Source organism: Xyrauchen texanus, chromosome 44 (genome assembly GCF_025860055.1).
Source record: "Xyrauchen texanus isolate HMW12.3.18 chromosome 44, RBS_HiC_50CHRs, whole genome shotgun sequence".
Taxonomy (NCBI): Eukaryota; Metazoa; Chordata; class Actinopteri; order Cypriniformes; family Catostomidae; genus Xyrauchen; species Xyrauchen texanus.
The window spans coordinates 21,568,931-21,592,216 of record NC_068319.1 but is presented as its reverse complement, the minus strand read 5'-3'; the positions used below and the strand labels follow the sequence as shown (position 1 = coordinate 21,592,216).

The 23,286-nt window shown below is 39.3% G+C and overlaps 1 protein-coding gene across 2 annotated transcripts in view; it reads left to right on the top strand.

Moving 5' to 3' along the window:
- Positions 1-12,151: 12,151 nt before the first annotated feature.
- Positions 12,152-23,286, top strand: part of ppp2r2ab (protein phosphatase 2, regulatory subunit B, alpha b) — a 33,518-nt gene continuing 22,383 nt past the window's right edge. Inside the window, exons 1-3 of one of the 2 annotated variants that reach the window (XM_052117260.1) lie at positions 12,152-12,374; positions 17,047-17,142; positions 20,551-20,628. In XM_052117260.1, coding sequence (XP_051973220.1) covers positions 17,136-17,142; positions 20,551-20,628 — 85 coding nt within the window. In that variant the 5' untranslated portion in view covers positions 12,152-12,374; positions 17,047-17,135. Of the gene's footprint in view, positions 12,375-17,013; positions 17,143-20,550; positions 20,629-23,286 lie in introns of both variants that reach the window. The other variant, XM_052117259.1, reaches the window with a different exon arrangement.

The window sequence follows — 23,286 nt, the reverse complement described above, 5'->3', positions numbered from 1 at the left end:
GCGGAGCTATCAGGAGTGAAATTATGTCTGAGAACCATACTGGCCGGCCACATGGGGGCAACCAGAAGTAGACTGATGCCCTCTTGGCGGACCCTTTCCAGGACTCCCGGAGCAGAGCGATCGGGGAAATGCGCACAGGCTAAGCCTCGCCAAGCCTGTACCATGGCGCCCAACCCCAGTGGGGCTGGATGTGAGAGGGAGAACCAAAGTGGACAGTGGGACGCCTCGAGACGCTAACAGATCCACTTCTGATGGTCCAAATTTGTCCCATATCAACTTCACCACCTCTGGATGAAGTCTCCATTCCCCGGCCTCAGCCCCTGCCTCGACAGGATGTCTGCTCCCTGATTCTGAACCCCGGAATATACATTGCTCTGATAGACAGTATTTTCCCTTGGGACCAAAGAATTATCTGATGCGCCAGTCTGCACAGAGGGCGCGATCTGAGTCCTCCTTGTCGGTTCAGATAAGCTACCACTGATGTATTGTCCGAACGCATTAGGACATGGTAACCCTTGATGTCTGGAAGGAAGCTCCTCAGAGCCCTGAACACAGCCAACATCTCTAGACAGTTTATGTGCCAAGAATGATGATGGTCCTGCCACAGACCCCTGGCAAAGCTGCCGCCCATGATCAGCGCTTCAGCCAGTGAGGGAGGCGCCTGTCGAAACGGTTTTCCGCGACATGACGCCCCAACACTGGCCCTTGGGACAGGAACCAAGGTTTCTTCCATATTAGCAGAGAACGAAGGCACCTGCGCTGCTACTCTGATTATACTGAAATGGATTCCCGCTGGGGAAAACCCCTTGGCTTTCAGCCACCACTGGAGGGGCCTCATGTGTAGAAGGCCCAACGGTACAATGTTGGATGCCGCTGCCATGAGGCCCAGCAGTCTTTGAAATTGCTTTACAGTGATGGCCTGGCCTAGCTTTTAACCCGACACCATCGCCATAAGGGACTCGACACGCGCAGGAGACATGCGTGCCTGCATCGTAACAGAGTTCCACACAACGCCCAGAAACGCTGTGCACTGGGATGGTTGTAACACACTCTTTTTGTGTTGAGTCTCAACCCCAAACTTCGAATGTGGCCAAGAACGACATCTCGATGCCGAATCGCCATTTCTCGAGACTGGGCCAGAATGAGCCAGTCGTCGATATAATTCAGTATACGGATGCCCTGAAGTCTCAGTGGAGCAAGAGCTGCATCCATACATTTGGTGAATGTGCGGGAGATAGTGCTAGGCCGAACGGAAGAACCCGATATTGGTAAGCTTCACCCAAAGCTTAACCTCAGGAACCTCCTGTGACATGGAAGGATGGATACATGAAAATAGGCATCTTTTAGATCTATCGTGACAAACCAGTCCTCGGATCTGATCTGACTCACGATGACAGGAATAGTAAGCATTTTGAACCTGAACCTCCTCAGAGACCGGTTCAAAACTCTGAGATCTAAAATCGGCCTCAACCCCCATCCTTTTTGGAACTATAAAGTACCGGCTGTAAAGACCGGACTCCCTGTCTGAATGATGAACACGCTCTATGGCCTCCTTCAGCAGCAGAGATTGCACTTCTTGTTCCATCACCTGAGCCTGCTCCGAACCACTGTAGTCTGCACCACCCCAGAGAATTTGGGGGCGGTGCCCGAACTGCAGTCTGTACCCTGAATTTATTATATGCAGGACCCATGCAGATATGTTGGGAAGATGATTCCATGCCTCTACAAAATCTACTATGGAACCAGCCTCTCGAGGCTGGTCTCGGTAAGCTGAGCACTGTTCTCGACTTCCTGAAGCGGATACCGCAGGATTTGGTCGATACAGTGCTTGTGACCACAATTGATGTGTGTTTTTTATTTTTTGACGCTAACGGCACGGTGTGCTTCGCTGGAGATTGGTGTGGCCCGGCTGCCAGAGACGGCGGAAACCAACACCGATTTCCTGAGGACTCCGCCATGCAGAACAACCTCGGTTGCTCTGCAGCTGGGGCAGCCCTCCGAGGTTCTAACACCCGGTTAGGACCTCTTCCCAAGCCCTCCTAGCCTTAAGGACGCCCCTCAGGTCGGCCCCTGGCTGGAGGGCTTGCTGGGAGCCGCTTCCTCTGTTGCCAAGCTCCTGGAGGAGGGGCTCTAGAGGAAACGCTCTCCTTTGCTCAGCTGCGCGAGGAGCTGACTGAAGGCTGGGGCTGATGTGTTTGCCCCACCCTACTTGACTTAGACTTGGATTTACGGGGAGAAACTGCTTGAACGCCGCAGATTGTTTCCTCGCCTCTTGAAACCTGTCGACGATCGATGTAACGGCGCGTCTAACAGGCCAGAGGGCTGAGAGCGGGCATCAAGCAAAAAAGCTCTGTCTTTTCTTTTATTCCCGATAAATTTAGCCACAGATGCCTCTCCGTGGTCACCATAGCTGCCATAGAGCCGCCAATAGCTGGGCCGCCTCTTTAGTTGCCCGGAGAGACAGATCTGCGTGCTCTGCGTAACTCCGCGATATCTTCGGAGTTGGCCCTCCCCTCGCCTAAGTCTTTCAGGAGATCGGCCTGGTACGCCTGCAAAATCGCCATTGAGTGCAGGCACGAACCAGCCCGACCTGCCGCCATGTAAGCCCTGCTTATTAATGCAGATGTATCTCTGCAGGGCTTACTAGGCAGCGCCGGGTTTTAAGGAAGATGCCGACTCAGGAGAGAGGTAACCGCCAAAGCCTCCTCCACACCAGGCATCTTCCCATAGCCCATATCCCGCGCCCCTAAAACGCCGCTGTAATCGACCACACTGGGGGTGGAGACACGGATCTAATGTGGTTTATCCCACGATCTCGAGATCTCTTTGTGGAGATCGGGAAAACGGCAAACCCCGGCGCTGGGGTTGTGACGCGTGCTGCAGGAAACGCCGCCTAATTTGCTTCCGACGCGCGCTCTCTGCTCATTTTGTGGCCAGCTAATGTTAAGTCTGGCCACAGCACGCCACAACCTGAATCAGCTCCTCAAAAGCCTGGCCGAAAACCGGCGTGCTTGGCTGCTCACGGTCGCCCGCGATCAATGCTGAGCATTTCCACTTCCTCGAAGCAGAGAGCTCGAGCATTGGGACCTGATCGTGGGCAGAAGAAGCCGCGACGCTGGCTTCTGCACCACTCACAGTAGGCTCGGATCCTCAAATGAAGAATGAGAAAGTGCCGCAGCAGTCTCATTCTCATCTGCAAGATCCTCGCTGAACCCCACGATCTCAATCGCCGCTGCCTCAACAGACGCTGGACCAGAACCGTGGGGAACGCGAGCCTGACCGTGCTCATCAAAGCACGCCAACCGGAGCGCAGCACTCTCATGGGTAGTGCTTCACAACTTACACAGGCAGATCCCTCGAGAGCTGCCTGTGCGTAGCTGCGCCCCAAACAGTTCACACACAAATCGTGCGTGTCCCTACCCGTAATAAAACGAGGGCAGGGGTGCACGCACTTCTTGAACTGCTTGGTGGCCATAATTCTTTAAATAGGACAAACAACACCAAATAAGACAAACAATATACATAGAGCTTGCTGAAGAGCTTAAAGCTAATGTGTATGTGTGCCGGCGCCACTTTTATGCATCCGGTTATGCCGTCACATGTTACGCCATGACGCAACACCAATCAAGATTGGAATAGTTTCATTCATACTTCAGAGGCGCACGCTAAGGAGCGTTCCTCAAAGAGTCGTTTTCAACGACGCAGTGCGAAGTTCCTCGGAAGGAACACGTCCACCAGTTACGTAGTGATACAATATAGCAAAGGATCTCTAATTTGGAGATCCAGACCCAGACTGCAAATTGTATTATATCCATATAATATATATATATATATATATAGCCGATCCATTTTTTGCATGACGTGAAAATGTAAACAAGTTGTTTTGCTGTGAAGGTTCATTTCCACATTACCATGGAGGTAAATCACACAATGTCACATTCTGACAGCTACACTGCACTTTTCACATCATACAAGCACTTAAATGTTGATATGTGGGGTTGTATTTTGAATTTTATGTCCCAATGTTGTGAATATTGTGTTATCATTTGTACCTGACATGACAAGTAATTTCATAATTACACATGCAATATGACATCATATGGATAGCATAGGCTACATGGAATTTGTACACTGTAAAAATCCAACATCAAGTTTGTCAAAAAAGCTCAATTTTAAAAGTTGATTGAACTATCTAATGTTGCAAAAAGTGAATTTACTTAAAACAAGCAATTTAGTCAACTTTTATGCCATTTAAGTCAGAGCAACTTACATTATTAAACAGTGAAAACATACAATATCAAGTTTGGTGGTGAAGGTAGAACATACAGGCTTTTGAGCATGCTCAGTTTGATCCCTGACACTCCAACACCCTCCTATTTGAAACTTTGTCCACCTCTGTGAAATGGAAGTTTAAATTTTACTGTTGTAAGTCTATAAAGCCAGGTTCTACCATGGAAAATCAGGAAATATATAAATATTTGATTTTGACTAATATCTTTAATGATGTTATCCATTTGTTAAAGTCATGGAAAGGTCTTGAAAATGAATGGGTCAAAATCTGGGGAACCCTGTAAGGCTGAGCACTATGAACTTCACATTGTTGCACCTGCTACTGAGCATGCCCACAGGAGAAGCACTGTGGCTGAAGACACTACCCACAATCCCCTGCTCTTGAAGTGTGTTTGGTCAAAGTGTGCATACTTATGAGGACATACAGTACTATGCAAAAGTCTTAGGCACATAAGATGTTTCACAAAAGTATTTGTCTTAAGATGGTTATTTATATCTTCAGCTTCAGTGTGTCAATAGGAAATATAAATGTTGGATTCCCAAACATTACTTTTGCAAATAGAAATGATTGGAATAGAAGAACAGGGAGCCCTGCAACAGATGTCATGTCCCCCACAAAGCCCCCCACTGAACATTTTTGAGTAAACTCAGAAATGCCTTGCTGCTGTTGCCTTATTTTTTAAAGTTTACTTTTATACAGTGTACATTTAAAAAAAAAAAAAAAAAGTTAAATCGTGAAAAACAAAATATAAAATAAAATATGCATTTTCACAAACTATATATACAGTTAAGTGCAGAAGTTTGCATGCCCCTTTTGTTTTATACGTTTTCACACCTCTTTAAGAATGTACACACATGTAAGAGATAAAAGATAGTTTATTTATGTAGTTCTGCCCTTAAGAAGCTACATAAAACAGCATTTTATCTCGTTTACACAAACCATTTTGTTCAAAAGTTTGTAACCTCTTGGTTTTGTGATGCCTTCTTGAGCGTCAAGGAATATTTGCACCTTTTGTAATAGTTGTGTATGAGTACCTCAATTGTCCTACGTGTGAAAAGCTGGATGTCAACATCGTGCAGCCACTGTTGGAAACAGCTGAAATGTGCAGAAGATGCTGGGAAACCAAAGAATGAGCAAGACCTGGAGGATTTTTCTTAAGAAAAGTGGGCAGCTTCACTACTCAGAACAAAGCATGGACTCGTGAACAGTTATTACACACACAGTCATTGATCATCGAGAAAGCAACACACCATATTAAGAATCAAGGGAATGTAAACTTTTCAACAGGGCCATTTGTGTAATTTCAGTTACTATTTTGTGATTGTGGAATATACAGTACCATGCAAACGTTTTAGACACTTGTTAAAATGGTTGCATAGTGAGGGTGTCTTAAAAAAATAATTACATAAATAATTTCCATTTATCACTTTATGTCATACAAAGTCCAGCAAACATTAAAAAAGCTAAATCAATATTTGGCGTGACCACCTTAAAACAGCACCAATTCTCCTAGGTACACCTGGACACAGTTTTTCTTGGTTGTTGGCTGATAGGATGTTCCAAGATTCTTGGAGAATTCACCACAGTTCTTCTATCTATTTCTGCTGTCTCATTTGCTTCTGTCTCTTTATGTAATCTCAGACTGACACGATGTTCAGTGGGGGGCTTTGTGGGGGACATGCCATCTATTGCAGGGCTCCCTGTTCTTCTATTCTACTCTTTTCTATTTGCAAAAGTAATGTTTGGTAGTCTAACATTTATATCTCCTATTGACACACTAAAGCTGAAGATATAAATAACCTTCTTGCAGATAAATGCTTTTGTGAAACATCTTATGGGCATCTTGAGTTTAAGACTTTTCACAGTACTGTATGTGAGTATATGTTATGCCAAATTCTTCAGGGCAATACTAAATAAAAAACTAAATGCAATGTTATCCCACAAATTACGAAATTTGGGATTAAATGGGTTAAGTTTGACAATGTAGCTGCCAACTACCTGAAATGTACAATAGCCAGACATTATATTGACTCCTGGTACAGTTAAAGGTATTTTGAGACCTTTGTAAGGAAGTCAATTTTAAAACTGGACCTCTTGGATCTTTTATTAAATTAAATACCCCTGCCATATAAAATTATACAGAGGAAAATATGCAGTAGTTACAGGTGATCGCTGATTAGAATGACAAGAAATACATGGTGGCTTGTTACTATTTAAGTTCCATTATGATGACTGTATGTTTACATTTTGCATAGCAACGTAGTAAAACCAGCTGTCAAGTTGTGTCGCTCTAATTGAACAACTGCTGGCAACAAACCATATAACATTTTCAGATTTGTCATTTCTGTGTATTGATTGTTTATTCTGTCCAACTCACTTTACAAGAATCAAAATGAAGAGCTTATTGAAATATAACATCTAAAAGGCCAATTTATGTGTTTTCAAAACACCCTAAGAGCCTTGGAGGAGGTCCACATCGCCTCATAAACAAAATTAATGATGTGTCAGAGTCCAGACTCGCTATTGTATACAGATTTTGTGGAAGTGGACCACTACAGCTGAGGTGTGCTGTTATTCTGTTTAACCCTAAACAGAAGCATAAAGAGGTCAGTTCACTGGGGATGTGATTATCCTTTTGTCTGTGTAATGTTCCACACTGACAGGCCTTAATGAGAAACAATTAAGGGCCATAAGACTCCACATCTCCATATCCTTACAGGAATCTCACAAGTATAGTGCCGCTAAAAATACACTGGATATGTGTTGCATTCATGTTTCTTTGTCATCTTATTTTTCAATCAAATGTGATGATTTGGATAGTTCAAGTGGATAATTGCCACTTATATGGATATTCTCAAAAAGTTCTGTTCTAAAAATTCCGTTAATAATCTGATAAACTTGAAGAACAGAAAGAAAATATAGTGTTCACTATTTATAACTAAGCCTTAAGTATCTATTTGCTTTTGAATTCATGTTTAAGTATGAGGGAGACATCTTATGTTTAAAATTTGTCTTGAACTCCAAGTTAATTTTTAAACTAATTCCTTTAAAATGATCCTATGATCTTTATGTTTAGCACCGTAAAGCATCTTCACAGTCAAATAGCCAACTTGACTCTTCTAATCTCATAGGAAGAAGGTCAATATTCTCAAACGTCCCTTGAGAGATAAACCAGTGAAAACATCACTCAGTTATAGGATAATGTAGGTAATTAAGATCAATGTTAACTGTGACTTCTGTTAATTGTGATCTTAATGGAATCTGATGTAATAATGATGCTACTGAATGGAAGGCATTTTTATCAACAAATGATTTCCATAAATACATTGCTAACAACATTGCAATCCATTTTAGCTTCATCTGTAAACACTCTGTTTATGGTGTATGTAAATATTTGCAGTGAAAGCGATGAGCCTTTCTTATTGGCATGTCCCACCTTAGGGGTCATGACCTTCCCGATTGTATCCAACCATTCAAATCGTATGGCGTTAGAATTTTGGCATTTTGTCTCTGATATTCAATCCATTATTTAAAGAACTAATTAATTACAAATTTTAATGAAAATGTAATATTTGTTTCATGTTTTGTGAGCAACCCTAGTACAACCTCAATATTATACACTGCCTGGCCATAAAAAGTCGCCGTTTGGATTTAAATAAGCGAATACATTATTGCAGTGACTAATATATTTCAGCTGACAACTATTATTTTAACCCTAACTGATGCAGTGTGTGGCTTCTCATTTCTTAAACAACCATATCGGAAGACGTATCCCGTGATTGTGTAAAAGATGTTTAATAGTGAATGTAAGAGCATTTCCACATGCACAATGCGACGAAAAACGTACAAGATTGGGACAACTGTTTGGCCACAAGAAATCCACTTGTTAGTGAGGCTAATCGGAAAGAAAGCTTCAATTGGTCAGGTCTAGAATCAGCAACGTTATGCGGCAATAAAATGACGATAGCTGACTATATGAATATACTGAATGATCAGGTTATACCATCAATGGATTTTTTCTTCCCTAATGGCACAGGCATATTCCAAGACGACAATGCTAAGATTCATCGTGCTCAAATTGTGAAAGTGTGATTCAGGGAGCAAGAGAAATTATTTTCACCCATGAATTGGCCACCACAGAGTCCTGACCTTAACCCCATTGAAAGCCTTTGGGATGTGCTGGAGAAGACTTTACGGAGTGGTTTGACTCTCCATCGATATCGCCATCAATACAAGATCTCGGCCAAAAATTTATAAAACTCTGGATGGAAATAAATGTTAAAACATTGCATTAGGTTGTCGAAACAATGTCACGACAAATGCGCCCTGTTATCAAAGCTAAAGACGGTCCAACTAAATATTAGGGTATGCAACTTTTTTTGGCCAGGCAGTGTATTTTGCATAAAGAAAATTAAGCCTACATTTAGGACCATTAAGATTTTTTGCATTTTTATATTATTTTTCAGGGCACTTGTTTTCAGTGATGATTCTCATTATCATAGCACAGTAATAATTTTTTTTGTTTGGTTGCATTATTATAGTAAAAAAATATGCTGTTGTACAATTATTATTATTATTTTTTTAATTATTGAAGGTCAGTAAGGGACTGCTATTATGTAAAAATGTTGTCATTCACATAAATGTATATATACAGTATATATAATGATAATATAATTTTTCCCACGTTGCAGTAATGACAATAACATAATGACCACCTTTTTTCCCCACTGCGGTAATGAGAATTGGAGGATAAAATGTGCATAACTGTCATGAAAACAATGTCACAATTAAATACAGTAGAACCAGGATAAGTTTAATCAGAATCACCCAAATAATTTCATTTCATTTTCTCCCTTTTTACTAATGTTGTTGTGTAAAATGAATTTTTCAAGCACAACATAAAAATGAATAAACAAATAATATAAGTTTATCAATAGCTACAAACCAACTGAAGAACCTGAAGAAGTCTATCCCTCACATCCTCGTTGTCATTATTGTAAAAAGAAAATCTATGATGCTGCTGCTGTGACTAAAGTTGTGGTGAAGTAAATATACCTGATAAGATTAAGTATGTTCTACATTATGATTGTTTGTTATCTTCATAATACCATCATCATGAATTAATCCTAAAGTAGAAAACCTTGTCATATTTATTCGCTAATTTCAGTAAATTTCACAGGTAAATAAAATATGTCACTTTTACTTAACTTTTCACAGCTGGTGTTCCCAGCATGCACTGGAATAATTAATGAGCTTGGTATCACTGTTTGCAAGTTAAATTACACTGTTTTTAATGTTGCTTTTGTTGTTATGTTTGTAACTTGTTGATTTGTGAATTCTGAAGTCAAAATGACACATTCATGATCAGTAAAAGTAATTGTGCTTTGTGCAATAATTTGAGGTCTGTATGCACAGCTCTGAATCTTGTTTCTGATGCCAGTAATGCAAGGTAATGCTGTCTTATAGATTACATTAGCATATACATTAAGTTAAGTATGTTAGAAAAGTATTGAAATGCTAGTATATATTTAAAAACAAGGCTTAAACAGCACATTGTTTGAGTAAAATGTGCAAACTTACTTGATAATTTCTAATTAAAGCCATCAGTAATTGTTTGTAGCCTTTCCTTGAAAATATGGTCCATTAAATTCACTAGCAATTTCTGCATGAAAATTGTTTCCTAGGCCTTTTTATGTAAATCCCACTTAATTTTTTTTGTGAGTGTATACAGAGTGATAGCTTAATTTAGGCGAAACCCCATTCTGTCGTGGTTTTCATATAAAAAAAAAAATATTTCATAACATTTTATTTAATGTTTATTGGTAGGAAATTAGAAAATCACACAAATAAGGCCTATAAACAGTATTTAGACTGGTTAATTATTTCTGGTAACAGGTCTGCTTAAATCGCAAACCTCATTTTGAATGAAAATTGGAATATTTTCTTGGACCTCCTGAAGTTGACAATGAATTGTTTCTTTGACCATTTGTTCAAAGAGTTTTTAGAGTTTCAGGCCCTATTTTGTACCCCATCCATGAAAGGTGCATTAAAAAAGCTTGCAGGTGCTAGGACCATCTCAATCCCCACAAAGCCGACAGATTTTAGGGCTATTTCCAAAAGCCTCGCGTTGGCACACTGCACCAAATGCAATCACAGCCAGATTCTCTCTGGAATAGGTTGCAGCAATGGTCAGGTTTGCTGCCCTGCCAGCCCGAGTGTCCTGGAAGTCTTGCACTCATGTGTTAGTGTGACTCTTAACACTGTGGAATTAAACTTCCAAAAGAGCATTTGAATGCCAGAAACACAGCATAGCCTGATTATAGTGGTAATATTTCCCAATCATCACACTTGCTGTTTCTTTTCTCATCTCTATAAACATCAGTGCTCAACATATTGCAGATATTGGTGGTGAAGTGTATTAGATTTTGGCAGCAATCAAATGAGTAGGCGAAATGGTGATACTCTTCATCCTTGTTGCATCAAATGTGTTTCTACTTTTATAAGGCCAGTATTGGTGACAGTTACAGCTGATCCAAAATCAGTTTTGAGGTTTATGAAATAATGCCATAGTTTATGGTCTGAGAGGAAATTGGTTGTTGATCAGCAAGGGTAGGTTGATATTTAGGTGGTGCTAGACTGCCATCTGCTGGTATTTGATTTCTTCTTTTGGATAGGCAATGTAACCCATCTGTTACCATATTCCTGATTACGTTATTCAAAATGTGCCTTTCCCTAATTGCTGTTTTGGTACATTGTAAAAATCTGTAACCTTTTGTTCTTTTCGATTCCAAGTGCATCCTTATGCAAGTTTAAATGAGGTATAAAAGAAGCTCATTTAATCATGCCAAAAATGGTGAACTGTTGCAAATTGCTACTTATGTAAAACAGTAAGTGATGCATAATATATCATAGATCAAGTATAAAATACATTGTTATGTTGTTTCCACATCATTTGTCACTGAGCTGCCACGAAACCCAGTTAATAATACTGCAGTACTAAGCAGCTCTCATGTACAGCTCCAATACCCAGAGGCTAAGGTCAAATGGTCATTACCCATACTCCCACACAATGACTCACTCTCTGCTCTCCCCTATTCTCCATCTCAAATAAAAACTTCCAGCTTCCAATCATACAGAAGTGCCTTGACTATACTTCTCAGAACCTCTCCAAAGAAAAGCTTTATTATGTGGGCCTACTAAACAATCATCCCAGCTACCTTAATTAGCCTACAGTGTCAGTTTATATTCAAAGTAACATGGAACGCTGTGTCATCCATTGAATTAAACATTTTGCACAACAACAACAACAATACTCTTTATTCAATATATAGTTTATATGATTTATTTTCTGTAATTTTTTTGTTTGGGGTGAAATGTGACCTGGACATGTTTTCATGACATGAACCCATTTAATCTAAATTGAATTCCAGTAATTTAGTAAAAACATAACAAAAACCCTGTACTCCACTACTTTCAGAACTATATTATTATTATTATTATTATTATTATTATGTATTAAGCTTGGAAACATTGGTGTAACAGTAGAGGGCTTCCGTTATGTAATTATACAATTAATTACATTTTACACAATAATAATAATCATGTGACATAATTTTATGGAATGACACATTTTTTTAGTCATTTTCTGCTAAAGGTCAAAACATGTTGCGTTTGTTTGATCCGCAGTTTCTTGGGAGTATAATTTCCATATCCATTGCAGCCCACACAGTGACAGGCTATCCTGATCATTATACATCATCACCCCTCCAGCAGCCCCAACAGAAACAGTTGCCCCACCCACCCCGTTCTAGTGAATGGACAATGTTAACGACGTCAGTACAGGGCGGTGTTGCGCCATTTTGAATATTGTGAGGAGTGTTGGAGGAAAGTGCAGAGAGGATGAAATCTAGTAGCAATAAAGACAGGGGAGCTTAAGATTGCAGAGAGAACAAAAGGAATGCCGAAAACGGCTTCTTTACCATAGCAATTTCATTAATTCCTAGACAAACTGCTTGCAGTAAAACAAACCCGGAAAAGTTCTCAGGACAGTTTTGATACCAAAACTCAGCAGCAGCAAGCAAAGGTAAGAGGCGGATATGACGCAACAGAGGTCCCTGGCTCGCGATTTCCTTTCAAAATAATGAAATAAATTTGAAATTAAATACTAAAAGTGTCTTTTAAATTCTTAACATAATTTAGATTTTTTTTAAACAATTGGTAGAGGATTTCATGTAATCATTATATGTCATATTCGAGTTGAGGATTTATTTATTTTATGAAAACCTTGTAGTTTACTTTATACTAATTGTGATTTTGGAAGATAATTAGTTAAATATTGCTTAATCACGTTTCTTTTTAATATAGTAAATATTGTATTGTAATGCTAATACATATGATTATTTAATTTTTTTACAAACTTCAAAAACAACATTTAAACATCATGTAAGCAACTTGTAGTCAAAAAACCCGGAGGATAATTCGCCATGTGTCTCCTATGGGATTTTTATAATGGGCTTTTTGAACTTATGAGTAATATAAGGTCTGCGATAAACAGTACTTGATGAAATGTTGACATTTTGTTCTACTACATAAATAACACGCATTCAAACCTCAAACGTGAATTTTAAAGCCGCTGTGCTTTTAAAAAAAATTTAAAATATATAAATCAATATGGCTTAAAAGTCATGTTTGAGGTATGACGGTGTGTAATTTATAGTGGTCGATCATTAGGTTTTTTTTTATGGCTGATGCCGATATCCTGGGAGCAGGGTGGCCGATTGGCCTATACAATGCCGATATATCACACAATTTAATATAGCAAATAACATTCAATTACTAAAAACATAATAATTATAAACTCTTATTTAGCACTATATTAACTCAATTTTACACAAAACAAAAAAAATATATTGTATTTTAAATGGTAGATATCAGTTTCTTCACATAAAGAAATTGTCAATATATTAGAAAGAAGGGCATAACAGTACACACAGTAGTCCAGCAACCATGTATGGCATGTTCACGTTAGCGGTCACATTTGCTAAAAAAATACAGAATCAAACCAATTATACATACAGTACATAGTAAGACATTTACTTAGAGCACAAGTGAAGAGCTTTTACCTTGGGCTGCATCTGAAACATAGGCAGCTGATTGCTACCTTGCTGTCTAATCAGTTAATGTCTTAACTGACAGTGGTTTTGAATGAATGGAACTCTTTGAAATTCAGTCACCCTGCAAAAGATGCAATAGAGGTTGCTCCGAACTGCCATGGCAGCAAAGCGTTTTACTTTCTACCCTTTCTTTCCTAAGAAAGACGGCAGCTTTGGCTGATCCTAGATCTGAGATTCTCGAATCACATGCTGGCAAAACACCCATTCTATGTTAACTCTGAAACCGATCTTATCGTATATCCGCCCATGGGACTGGTTTGCATCAATAGATCTAAAGGATGTGTACTTTCATATCCGAATTGTACTGCACAACAGACTGTTCTTGAGCTTTGCGTTAGAAGGGATGACATATCAATTCATATCCTTTCCTTCGGATTGTCTCTGGCACCTTGCACGTTCATGAAATATGTTAATGCAGCACTCGCCCCTTTGAAGATGTACGTCATGCATGTGCATTCTTAATTACCTTGACAATTGGCCATTACTGGCCCAATCAGAGGCTCTGCTATGCGAGCACAGGGACATTATACTTCACCATTTGAACAATGATATCAATATCAACTGGGTGAAAAGAACACTTTCCCCAGCCAACAAATCTCCTTTCTGGGGGTTTGACTCGACTCCATGAGCATGCGTGTGCACCTCAAGAGCGAGCATGTCCAGACCAGTGTCTGTCTCAGTTCAAACTGGGTAAAACATTTCCACTGAAGTCTTCTCAGAAAATGCTGGGTTATTTGCCTTCACAGAGACAGCCCACTGTCGTCTTTGATACTCCATGTCCCAAGCCCCGCTGGGAGTGGACACCTTGGCCAACAAGTGCCCGACGACACACAAATATGCATTTCCCGCTATTAGTTTCCTCCATGCTATCATCAGCAGTCCAAGAGGACAAGGAAACAGTTCTTTATGCCAAAATGGCTCAACCAACCATGGTTTCTGGAAATTATGGAGATATTAGCCAGCCCTCCATAGGAGATACAGCTGAGGAGGGATCTGCTCTCTCAAGTGCAGGGCACGATTTGGCATCTCCAGCCAGAGCTTTGGATCCTACACGTATGGTCCCTGAACGGAGCGCAAAAAACGAGCCAGAATTTGCTCAGTCTGTAATAAACACTGTTTTGCAGGCTAGTGCACCGTCTACGAGATGCCTTTATGCACTAAAATGGCATGTGTTTTTTTTTACGCAGCAAATACCCAGTGAACTGCCTCATAAAGAAGATCCTTACATTTCTTCAAGAGAGGTTGGACCCAGGTGTTACTCAGTCAACGCTTAAGGTGTATTTAGCAACCATCTCGGAATTTCACACTCCAGAGGCTGGCTGGCTCTATGGGCAGACACAATCTGATCTTAAAGTTCCTAAGGGGAGCAGGGCACTTGAACCCCCCTCGCCCTGCTACGGTTCCAACATGGGGCTTGAATCTTGTGCTTAGGGTGCTCACAAGCCCCGTTCAAACCTTTGGAATCCGTTTAGCTACATGTGCTCTCTTTAAAGACGGCACTGCTCTTGGCTCAGTCCTCAGTCAAACATGTTGGCGACATACAGGCGCTGTCGGTAGACATGTCTGGAATTCGGTCCTGGGCTTTCAAAAGCCGCCACCAAACCCAAAAAAGGCTATGTGCCTAAAGTGCTTTCCACACCCTTTATAGCTCATATAGTGCACTTACAAGCTTTATCTTCGCCACTGTCTAATTTGGATGAGGAGCAGTTAGGGCATTATTATGCCCCGTGCGGGCATTAGAAATGCATATAGAGCGCACTCGCAGTTTAGATTATCAGATCAGCTCTTTGTTTGTTATGGAGGATGCACAAAATGCATGTCGATCTCCAAACAAAAGCTATCTCGCTGGATTATTGATGTGATCGCCCTCGCTAATGAATTACAGGGTGTAAGATGCCCTATTGGCTTAAAAGCGCAACTAGAGGCATGGCCTATTCGTGGGAATTGACAAACGGTATATCCAAACAGGACATATGGAAAGCAAAACACGTTCATGAGGTTTTTTAACCTAGACATGGCGTCCATCGCTTCACAAGCCCTCTTTGTCTAGAGAACTTACTATTCCAACACCCGTCGGGCCCCTTATCATGGGCGGGGTACCTATTATATTTTAAAACAGTCGCCTGAGTAGGCCGCTACTCCCTCTAGAAGTCACAAACACTTCCAAAAAATAATAAAACCTCCCTCCCTACCTCTGGTACAAAGTGGTTAAACTATACTGTGTGTATAATATGACTCATACACATCCTCAGATTTACTTCCCATCTGGTTGTCACCATGTGGGGTTATTCATTTTCATACACACTTAAGAGATATTATACTAAGTTACCACCCGACAGGCCTGTGACGTTATACATGTGTATATATATATATATATATATATATATATATATATATATATATATATATATATTTCTAAGTGATTTATACCCTGGTGCATGCATCCAAGTGTATTAAGTTACGTAGCGTGGTGTGATGGGACTAAGCATTCAGCAATGTCTCATGAACTGAATCGATAGGGAATGTCTCCGGTTACTCTTGTAACCTCTGTTCCTTGAGATGAAGGGAACAAGACATTGCAAACTTAGCCGCACTTCTACTTCAGAGTTTCGATGTACGAGTGAATGCGTTCTTGTCCTCAGTTAGAAAATTCTGAAGAAATGGTGTGTGAGCACCTGCTTATATAGGGCAAATGCATAAGGTTGGGGCTCAAACAACATTGCCAATCATAAGATTGCTATTATGATACAAAGGCTTCAACTAGGTTGTGGAAAAGGAATTCCCCAATGCGTTCAACAGTATCTCGTTCCCCTCATCTCAGGGAACCGAGGTTACAAGAGTAACCAGAGATGTTCGCCTACAAATTGACAACATGTCTGAACAGCTCTATAAAGTGGATATTTCCCAATTGCAGTTTGGTAATTAAAGATTGACATCAGGGCTGTCATAGAACTGGTATAATGTAGCAATAAATGTTACAGTCCTGATATAATTATATTAACTAAATCACTTAAAAATGTTGTTGTGTACTAGTGACGTCCTTTATCTTTACTTCATATCCAAGATTTCAGCATCATGTATCACTAAGGTTATTTATAGATAATGGATAGATGGAGTTAGTAAGACAGACTGATTGATTGTATTTATCTCTGAGATTGCAAAAACTAAATTAAATATTCAGTTACAGTAGACACTTCAACAAATACCGAGCCTATGAGTATGAATGACATATGTATGAATATATATTGTCAGAAAAGGTGTGTTAAGGGGTCCCTGCAATGAGGGGGGCCCACTAAGCCTACTCTCATTAGGCCCAGAGAAGAGGGGGGCCCACTCATAAAAGTTTGTCCCTGGTCCTGAGAATATTAGTAGCAGCACTGACTCCTGACACACATCAAAATTATTCACTGGATGAGGCCCCTTGTGAAGTAAACAATGTCAATTTGTTTACATTGTATAATGCAGATAATGCAAAATTAATAAATTAAAATGTAATTAAATAAAAATTAATATCTATTTAACTAAAGATCTCCCCTTCACTTTTCACAGTGTACATATCCACGCTTTTATTTTGAAAAACAGCATTTCCGGTGACTCTCTTGGACATCTTGTTCTGGTCTCTGCCTTCACACTGCTTATCAAGACTAGGGTCCAACATCGCCACTCTCGCCATGGCAGGTAACTAAACAAGTTTATGAGCTGCTCAACCGCACTGTTAATATCAACTGATTTTATTTTATGATCCCTTACTTAAAATGTATCGCATGCCGAGACTTGATTGTACTGAAACCATCATCATCAGCATTAGAGGTCTACTGTAGCCAGTTAGCTGCCTCGTTTCCCTCCAGTTAGACAGCAATCGGGAGTCACGATCATTTTCGTGTGTTTTATAAATACTGACCCTTCTCTGTGATCTTGAATGTAACTGGGAGCCATTTGTTTAAGTGATGAGTTGCATATGGGTGTAAATGTATTTGAGTAACCCCCCTCATTGTTTGTTAGCTGAGATGCGCTCTCATGCTGCGTGCTTGTTTTAAACTCGAGTGTATAAAAATCCATCGACAGTCAGTATCATCTCCTGCTTCTTCCCATGAGTGTATTTTAGCTTGCCCGATGTATAAATCTGTTCTTCATCTCGGCCTCGTTCAATCAGCTTCCCCAAACTAACGAACTTTAATCGGCTTCTGCAGAGTCATGTGCAGCTGACGAACCGCCGCGCGAGCCACACTGTGACTTTAAACCGCTAAAACCACCAAGATGTGAAATGAAAAAGTTGGATGATGCTTTCGGTTTTTAAATCTTTTTCCAGATGGTTGCTCTTCAGAAATCTTTGAGAACAGTCGTGACACTTGGTGGGAGGATTACGTTAAATGCTACTGACTGAAATTATAGCAGCCCTGCGCTGTTATATAAAAATCAGACCCTTGCCACTGAAAAACTTTCGTTCAATAAACAATGTTTCTCATATGGCTGTATTGTGTGTGTGTGTGTGTATATATATATATATATATATATGCGCCAAATAATTTCTTAACTTGTTCACTAAAAGACTAAAATGAGCTCAATTTAAGCGTGTTTTGACGATTGAACATTATACACACCCAGGTGGAGAGATGTGTTGGGAGTTTGTTTCGGTCTCTTACAGTCACTTGTCTCATGAACAAATCCAACAAGTTTCGAGCTGCTTCTCGATATTTCAACAGCCTGTTTCTCATTAATAAATGACGCAAGCGCTATCATACAGCCATTATGTGAATTGTTGGGAGTGTAGCTAGTCATATTTTTTGAGTGCTTCCAAGCTCGTTGATCTGTTTGTCCAAGCAGGGAGTTTTTTGAGGCTGACAATAGTGAAGAGTTGCAAGCCCTCTACCTCATTTCCTTAGCTATTACTGTAGATATTTTTCTCTACCATCTTTCAGTATTATAAGTCCTAAAGACATGAATTGTAATTTTCAATATACACTGGCAGACAAAATTTGGAATAATGTACAGATTTTGCTATTTGGAAGGAAATTGGTAATTTGATTCTCCAAAGTGGCTTTCAACTGATCATAAAGTATAGTCAGCACATTACTGATGTAATAAACACCACCATCACTATTTGAATGAAGTCTTGAAGTAGTTTAAGAAGTTCTAAATTATTATTATTATTTTTTATTGTAATAGTAATTTTTCACATTATTAATGGCCTGACTTTACATTGTGATCAGTTGAATGCCAATTTGGTCAATAAAAGTGGCAATGTATTTCCATAAGAGTCAAATCTGAGGATAGGAGGAGGTCAAGCACAACAATTCCCTCACAGTAGAAATGGCAGACTATCAAAATGCGAGAAGAATTAAGCGTTTTGGGACACTTTTGTGAAAATGTTAAAACTGTTTACAAATCAAAGTTTTAATAATTGTGTTCAAACTTTTGAGAATGAAGTGAAATCAGCCATTGCCACCAAAACAAGGACTACTTAGAGACCTAATAAAAATTCATGGATAATATTACAATGAATGTTTCTGGTTTAATACAAGTTAAACTCAAATGTTAGCATTTGTGTCATAATGTTGATTACCAGAGAAAATAATGTAAACCTTTTCAAAGAAAAATTATGTTCAATAAGGAACATAGTTAAAGAAAACGGGTCCAGTACACAAAACATTAACTACACATTGTTTCAAAAGTACAGCCTTAATATTTAAAAAACAAGTTTTGTTAACATGACTAATGTGATAAAATTGCTTTCTAACCTTGTCTGCATAAAGTTGTGTAGTATTTCAACTTTGATGTCTTGACGACGGAGTGCTAGGAAACCCTGTAGGCCTAAATCCTGGTAACTTTCAGACGAGGTAAAGGAAGCTAAACAAAGGGTTGACATGAGATTTCTGTTTCAATCATTGTTTTCTGTTTTTAAACAAGCAGTCATGTTATCCTGTACATGATCAGAGAATATGTGCGTCTCTAAGCTGCATCATGTAGCAGAACTTCAGCCAACAAACTCGCTCCGGTCCGGTAATCCACTGCGTTCCATTCTGTGTAAACGTCAGCTCTCGTATCTGGGCAAGGAACTGTTTTTGCGTTTGCGTGCCATTTTGAATTCTCTGCTGTAATGTGAGCTAATGCATGAGGCAGCACAGCGATTGGATGGAAGTATTCCTCTACTGCTGACCACACATAGGTGAAAGGAATAACATTGATCATCTCCTAACAAGGCCAATCGGAACTGGACCTTGGAGCAGTGGAAGAAGTTTGCCTGGTCTGATGAGTCCTGTTTTCTTTTACATCACATGGACTACCATGTACGTGTGCTCCGTTTACCTGGGTAAGTGATTGCACCAGGATGCACTGTGGGAAGACAGCAAGCTGGTGAAGGGAGTGTGATGCTCTGGGCAATGTTCTGTTGGCAAACATTGGGTCCGGCCATTCATGTGGACATCAATTTGACACGTGCCACATACCTAAACATCGTTGCAAGCACCTTTTCATGACAATGGTATTGTCTGATAGAAGTGGCCTCTTTCAGAAGGATAATACACCCTGCCACACTCCACACATTGTTCTGGAATGGATTGAGGAACATGCTGAAGAGTTCAAGGTGTTGCCCTGGCCTTTAAATTCCCCAGTTCGCAATTCGATTAAGCATCTGTGGGATGTGCTGGACCAACAAGTCTGATCCATGGCAGCTCCACCTTGCAATTTACAGGATTAAAGGATCTGCTGCTAATATCTTGGTGCCAGACACCACAAGACACCTTCAGGGGACTTGTTGAGTCATGCCTCTGCAAATTGGTGCTGTTTTGGTGGCATATTAGGTCATAATGTTTTGGCTCATCAGTGTATACCTCGTATTTTAAGTTTTAAAACGGAAGAATGAAACTGCTAAAACGAATAACTACTTAACTCTTAACCATAAACATAATTGGTGCTTTGTTTTCATTGATGTGCAACATATGTATATATCAGCTAACATCTCAAAAAATGTGTTTTGGGGTTTCATGACCATTTACACTTGGCCTCAGATTGTGCCCTTGTCCACAGTATGTATTTTTTCTTGAAGTGTGTGTTGCAAGAAACTTGAACATGCTTTTATTTTTTCAGGAGCCGGAGGCGGGGGCAACGATGTGCAATGGTGCTTTTCGCAAGTGAAAGGGGCGATTGATGATGACGTAGCCGAAGGTGAGTACCCACCCAAATAGTGTCAGCATACAATGGCACGCCCATGGGCAACCTACACAAAAACTTACAAGTTCCAATTGTATTGGCTGACTGCAACTGCAAGGCATCAGGGCTTTTACCAGTATGCCATGAAGAGAAATAATGTATTAATGGTTTTAAATGCTTGATATGAGTGCTTCCAAGAAATAATTAATCGCTTGATTTGTCCTGGTTTGACAGATCTATGATATCACGTCTTTGATAGATAAATATTTGTTTAAGGTGCTTAGTAGCAAGTAAACTAGATTTTCACGAACACAATTGCATACACTGCTTTGTATTTTGAGGTATATCTATACTTCCCACTGTTGGATGGACTGGTATTCTGATCATCAATGATCATATTCTATACACATTTTGTCCAAAAAGCCACATTCATACTTATTAACAATAACCAACTGCTTGATGTAACGGAAGTAGTTTCCTGTCAACATCGGTCAAAATGGCAGGATGTGTTGCTGGATTATGTGACCTTTCATTCGTCAGACCTCGCTCTCCAATAGTCCTTCAGGTCTTTTCCCAAGAACACCTATCATAACTTAATTTACCAAATTTGGACATTAAGCTCATGTTCATGTAAGTTCTCTGCAACGCAGAGCACTTTGTTGTAAGCTTCTTTTTAGAAACTATTCATGATCTGTCCAGTGTGCACTGTGCATAGTACCACACCTGTATCTAAATTACATTATATAGTACCTACAGTATATAAGCATCACTTTGCAAATATACTGATCAACTGAGCAAGACCATTTTGTGCAATCTTGCACATTAATAACACATTACTGTTTGAAGAGAACGTCAGAGTTCTTTCTGATATTTCTACAAATTTATTCACAAGTGCATGCAATGTGAATAGGCTATATATTTGTTGCATGGAGCACGCGTTTGCATATTTCAATAATATGTAAACATTCATTTTCCTGAAGTAAAAATCCCATTCATGTTTTCCTTAGGCAAATTTATAATAAATGATAATTTAAGCCTTTAAAAACAGACCTACTGTGAGCTCTGAGGTTGTCATTCGAGTGGATATTCTTGTGTTGAAGCAATAAGTCTTCTTTTTTACTATTTTGAAAGAAAAAAAAAACTGTTTAATAGGACAATTCCTTACAAATACTACATTACCCATGATCCTTAGGGGAAAAGGCCACCAATCAGATAATTTCAGCAAACTAAAAGTGCTGCAAAAGAGCTCTGCAGTGACCACCCACTTTGATGACACACTGCTCATATTTGTATCTATCTGATAGTGTTGGGACCAAAATTTCAGTAGTCTGTTCCGATACCAGTGAAATTTCATGGTTCTCGATACCAGATTCAGTACCTCAGCATAAATATGCTAATATGACAATGTGCTATTGAACACACTTATTTAGCCTATTTAAAAAGTTACATTTTAATGTAAATAATAAATTTAAAAAAATGCATGTTTCCTTCAAGTGTTTCTCAATCAAGGATGCATTGTTAGTGTTTTTAAGTAGCACCCTCCTGAAATCTGTTTTATTCTTTACCAAATCATGTTTTCCTTCTTGTTATTATTATTATTTTCCAGAACTCCATGTTTTATTTTAATTTAATTGCATCATCAAAATGGTGTCTAATAAATTAATTCTTAAAAATTGTAGTAAGTTAAAATATAACTTTTCAACATGTCATTGCATTTTCTTTTTGCCAAACAGCAGTCTTTCATGTGATATTGCTTCATCATTATTATTATTATTATTATTACTACTACTACTACAGTGAATATCAAATTTTCCTATACAGTTGTAATAAATTTCAGGGCTCCAGCTTATATTTTGAAACATGCTTTTATTATGATTTGTATTTTTTGCCTGAAGCTTCACTTTCCGGATAAACAGTTTGCGACACTGGGACTTTTAAGTCACGTCTGAAATCTCTTTATACTGACCTTTGAGTCTGACAAATTAAATGTTGGACACAGTTTTTGAGTGTTTGTACTTGGTGTTTTAGATTACTGGTGCTGTGTATGTGGTACATTTTAAATTTTATGTTTTAAATCGTACAACAACGTAGAGATCAAAGTGCATATGTTGTTATTTAATTATGTAAATGTATAGTTTACGTGTGCTGCGTGGTTCACAGTAGCTTAGTGCTCTGCTCTGTCATCTCATACAACTTGTTTTAAATGATTCCCAATGTCTGAGTTTCCAGTGTATTAGCAGTCAGATTTATACATTCATTCAAAGTACACATCTCTTCCACTAAGATTGTAGCCTTTAGCGATTTAATAAATCACACTAGGACGTCATGATTTTAATTTGATAAATTGTCAATTTCAGTGTAAGGAGTAACAGAGCATGTGCACAAAATGAGCATTCTAAAGCTATGGTTTGTCAGTCATACTGCGCGCTGGTTCCGGATTGAGTCGGTGCTCGGTACTCAGTAACACTGGTATCTTAACATCTTTTAATAGACTTTAAAAATACAAAGCTATTGAATTAAAGTTTTTGTTAGTTAAATGTAGATTCTTTATATATAAAGTTTTTATTTACATTTTATCATTAGCCATACTTAATGGGATTGTCTTGTTCTTTTTTGTTGTCTGATTTCCAAAGACTTTTTTGCTTCACATTACAGTTTTTAATGTTGTGATTC